Genomic DNA, 3,470 nt, shown 5'->3' with positions numbered 1-3,470 from the left:
TTTTTTTTTTTTTTTTTTTTTTTTTTTTTTTTTTTTTTTTTTTTTTTTTTTTTTTTTTTTTTTTTTTTTTTTTTTTTTTTTTTTTTTTTTTTTTTTTGCAATATATATGTAACTTCTTTTCATTATTGCAGTTGTTGTTGCCTTTTTTCTACCTTTCATATAACACTAATTTTAATTTCTCAAATCTTCCTTTTAAAGTTTTCTCTCGAAATCTTTCTGTCTCCGCTTTCTAACACTTTCTTTTTGAACCGGGACTAGAGGTTCAAGCATACGTCACTTGGCCATAGACGCAAGAACGAATAAGTTTAACTCAATTGTTGTTAAGAAGTGAGTACTGCATAACTGCAAGTTCGCTGCCATCAAAGTGCGATTATGACAAAGTGATATATATATATAGCGGGGAGGAAGTTTATGAGAAATCTCTTTTGGCTCTCTTGTATTTTTGGCTCCATCTAGGATGGGACGACTTGTTTGTGTGGAAGCTAGGACATGGAATATAATTCAAATACAATTTAGCTATTAGGGAGAAATATCTTCTAACTATCTCTCCAATTTCCAATAAATATATATAGTTCGGTGGAGAATATTAGGGAGAAATCTCTTTTGGCTCTCTTCTATTTTCGGCTCAGAGACACTTGTGCTCATATATCCCGTTTAGCTATTAGGGAAAAATCTCTTCCAGCTTTTCGATTCCATTTCTAGCATATGTGTATATATATATATATATATATATAAAAACAACGAAGAGATGATATAATCGCCTACTCACTACTCTAAGGGGATGAGATCAAAATCTCCGAAATGATAAGACAAGTCATGGTGATCAATGGGAAAGACGGATGCATTGCCCCCAAGCTCGGTTAATAATGAATGTTGCAACCAGTGTTTGATTCCATTTCCAACACATATATATAACAACGGATAGAAAAGATATAATCCTATCCGTGTTTAGCTATTAAGGAGAAATCTCTTTTGACCATCTCTCTTATTTTCGACCCCATCTAAATATAATAGTGATGATTTAATCGAGAATATTATGATCATGTTGACAAAAAGTAATAGCTATTCTATCTATTAGAGATGAACCAATCCGAGCAACTAATAGAGTAGTAGGCAAAGATTGATATACACTTTGTGGATACAAAGATTGAAATTCTTGAGGGATATTTTACAACAACTAATCTTTGTGGGCGCAAAATGATATCTCTACTCAAACTTGAGCATCTTCAGATCCTCAAATGATCAAAGAAATGAGTTTCAAAAGCAGAATCAAAAAGCGTCGAGGATTTCCAAGATGAAATCGCTGCAAGTGGGACAGTTCCCGCGGCTAACCATGAATTCCTTCGAACACAGCCTGCAAAATGTATGCCCGCATGGCGCCAATGCCGCGTTCTTATGCTTCACCATGCAAACGCAGCAGGTGAATTCTCCGCCATGCCCGTCGTCTTCATCTTCGTCGTAATCTTCGTCGTCATCGTCTTCGAAGAAATCTTCTCCAAATCCCATTCCGTAATTCGATCCTCCGAATCCCATTTCCTTATCCGTCTCGTGCAATAGGTCCATCAGCGATATCCTTACCGGCTCAGACGACGGTGAGTTCTCCTCCTCCTCCTCCTCCTCCTCCTTCTCCTTCTCCGATGCGGTTGTTGAGTCTTCCTTCTCGTTTTCGTTTTCGTTTTCATCTTCCTTCTCGTTGTTCTCGTTTTGTTCATTGTCTTTTTCTGTAGCTTCCGCGGCGGCTGCTGCTGCATCGGCTGCTTCTTGTGCTGCTACGGCTTCTCTAGCGGACATCATTCTCGACTCTGAGAAATTGAAGTGTCGAGCTCTGTTATCGCGATCTGGTTCCGTTGGATCCGTGTAGTCCATTGCAGAGACACGGATTGAGTTACGGCGCGACATTTGCGGTCTCATGGTTCGATTCGGCGCTGCATCTGGAACTGATGAGTAATCGAAGGACTCATCGTAATGGAACGCGGACGCATCGTTCGGGTTGTTCAATCTGGAAGTCTGTCGAGACATCTGACGGCGAGTGGATTTGGAAGATTCTTCAGACGGACGAGTTGAAGAATCGGCGGAGTTTTTTGACGGAGACGTGCTGAAACGGACTTGATTTCGCTTTCCGGCTGTAGATCGCTTGTCTTGAACAGGAATATCGGAGGTCGGAATCGGAACCGTCGAGACCCAAGCAGAGCCAGCGCGCTTCAGCCGGAGCTTATCCCTAAAGGACTTCCAAGTCCTTCTGTCCTTTCCGAAAAGCCCCTTGCCGACGCTGGGCTCCTCGTCGCGGATTATATCCAGCAGCGTTCTGCCGCGGATTTCAGCGGCCCTTGTAGCGGCCGGTGGCCCTAATCTATTGTTAGCCAGAACGTCGTCCAGAGTATAGCCTGCCAGGCTACGGCCATCCTCAACTATCGACATCTGGAGAATCGAAACAACCTTCCGTGTTCACGAAGATCACAAAAAGGACAGAAATATCACCGGAATGCAGGTCAGTAGAATCAATAGATCATTATATTTATGGTAAAACCTAATTAGTGATGCAAATCGATGAACATCAACAACAGAATCAAGTGAACTTCCACGAATTCCTGCTTTATTCTCTGAGATTGAAAAAAAAAAAAAAAACTCGGTACCTTGTGATTGTTAATCGAAAATCTAACAGGAATTGCTCGAGCTTGGAAGGAATCAAGAAGAAGAAACTCAGGTATTTCAGATCAATTCCTCTGGTCTTTCGATCAATTACTGATAAAAATAGATGGCCATGAAAATCAAATTAAGCTTCAGCAGTTAATGCATTAATCATCTTAGTTTCTTGATCTTGATACAAATAGATGTGAAAATCAAATCAAGCTTCAGAAATTGATGCATTAATCATCTCAGTTTCTTGATCTTGATACAAATAGATGCCATGAAAATCAAATTAAGCTTCAGCACTTCCTGCATTAATCATCTTAGTTTCTTGATCCTGTGGAATTAAAAAAGCATTTGGAAATGGCAGGACAGAAAAGAAACACACCATGGAAGAGTGAACGAGGGAGATCCAATGTTGAATTTGACAGGGAATGGGTTCTGCAAGAACTGTGGGGATTGGAAGGAAGAACAAGAAGAAGAAGGAGAAACTCACAGGTATTTTAACTCAAATTCCCTTGTTTTTCGATTGATTTAATTTTATTTTTTTTGTTGTGTTTGTCGTTAAAAAAATAAAAAAAATAAAAATAATAATAATAATGGGAATGAAGAATGTGGAAGGGAAGCAATTGGTTTGGAGAGGCTGTCCCCAAGTTTCGGGAAGCTTTGAGGTCGTAGAAATTTGTTTAAACAAAGTTTTGTTACATTTTTTTTTTTAAAAGAAAATGCATTTTTAATGAGAAGCCATCAAAGCTTCCTTTGTAACTTTCTTTCAATATTTGGTTGGAAAAAATGCAGTTTTTTTTTTTTTTTTTTTTTTTTTTTTTTTTTTTTTTTTTTTT

General features: G+C 38.6%; 2 protein-coding genes and 1 long non-coding RNA gene across 5 annotated transcripts in view; 1 reads left to right on the top strand and 2 right to left on the bottom strand.

Annotated features, from left to right (window-relative positions):
- Positions 1-1,102: 1,102 nt before the first annotated feature.
- LOC111466878 (nuclear polyadenylated RNA-binding protein 3-like) lies at positions 1,103-2,066 on the bottom strand. Its single transcript, XM_023111553.1, has one exon. It carries the CDS (start codon positions 2,017-2,019, stop codon positions 1,270-1,272), a length of 750 nt encoding a protein of 249 aa, XP_022967321.1. The 5' UTR covers positions 2,020-2,066; the 3' UTR covers positions 1,103-1,269.
- A 246-nt stretch (positions 2,067-2,312) lies between these two features.
- Positions 2,313-3,470, bottom strand: part of LOC111466904 — a 13,152-nt gene continuing 11,994 nt past the window's right edge. Inside the window, exons 2-4 of the long non-coding RNA XR_002714435.1 lie at positions 3,017-3,119; positions 2,634-2,742; positions 2,313-2,436 (exon numbers count right to left, since the gene is read on the bottom strand). This is a non-coding gene — a long non-coding RNA (uncharacterized LOC111466904). The remainder of the gene's footprint in view (positions 2,437-2,633; positions 2,743-3,016; positions 3,120-3,470) is intronic.
- Positions 2,378-3,470, top strand: part of LOC111466891 (cytochrome b5, seed isoform-like) — a 5,496-nt gene continuing 4,403 nt past the window's right edge. Inside the window, exons 1-3 of one of the 3 annotated variants that reach the window (XM_023111575.1) lie at positions 2,378-2,488; positions 2,663-2,704; positions 3,004-3,119. In XM_023111575.1, coding sequence (XP_022967343.1) covers positions 3,063-3,119 — 57 coding nt within the window. In that variant the 5' untranslated portion in view covers positions 2,378-2,488; positions 2,663-2,704; positions 3,004-3,062. Of the gene's footprint in view, positions 2,489-2,658; positions 2,705-2,998; positions 3,120-3,470 lie in introns of those variants that run through there. The other 2 variants (XM_023111574.1, XM_023111576.1) reach the window with 2 other exon arrangements.

The sequence above is a fragment of the Cucurbita maxima genome, unplaced genomic scaffold (assembly GCF_002738345.1).
Source record: "Cucurbita maxima cultivar Rimu unplaced genomic scaffold, Cmax_1.0 Cma_Scf00032, whole genome shotgun sequence".
Taxonomy (NCBI): domain Eukaryota; kingdom Viridiplantae; phylum Streptophyta; class Magnoliopsida; order Cucurbitales; family Cucurbitaceae; genus Cucurbita; species Cucurbita maxima.
Note: the sequence above shows the minus strand (reverse complement) of the source record. Positions and strands in the feature narration are given on the sequence as shown.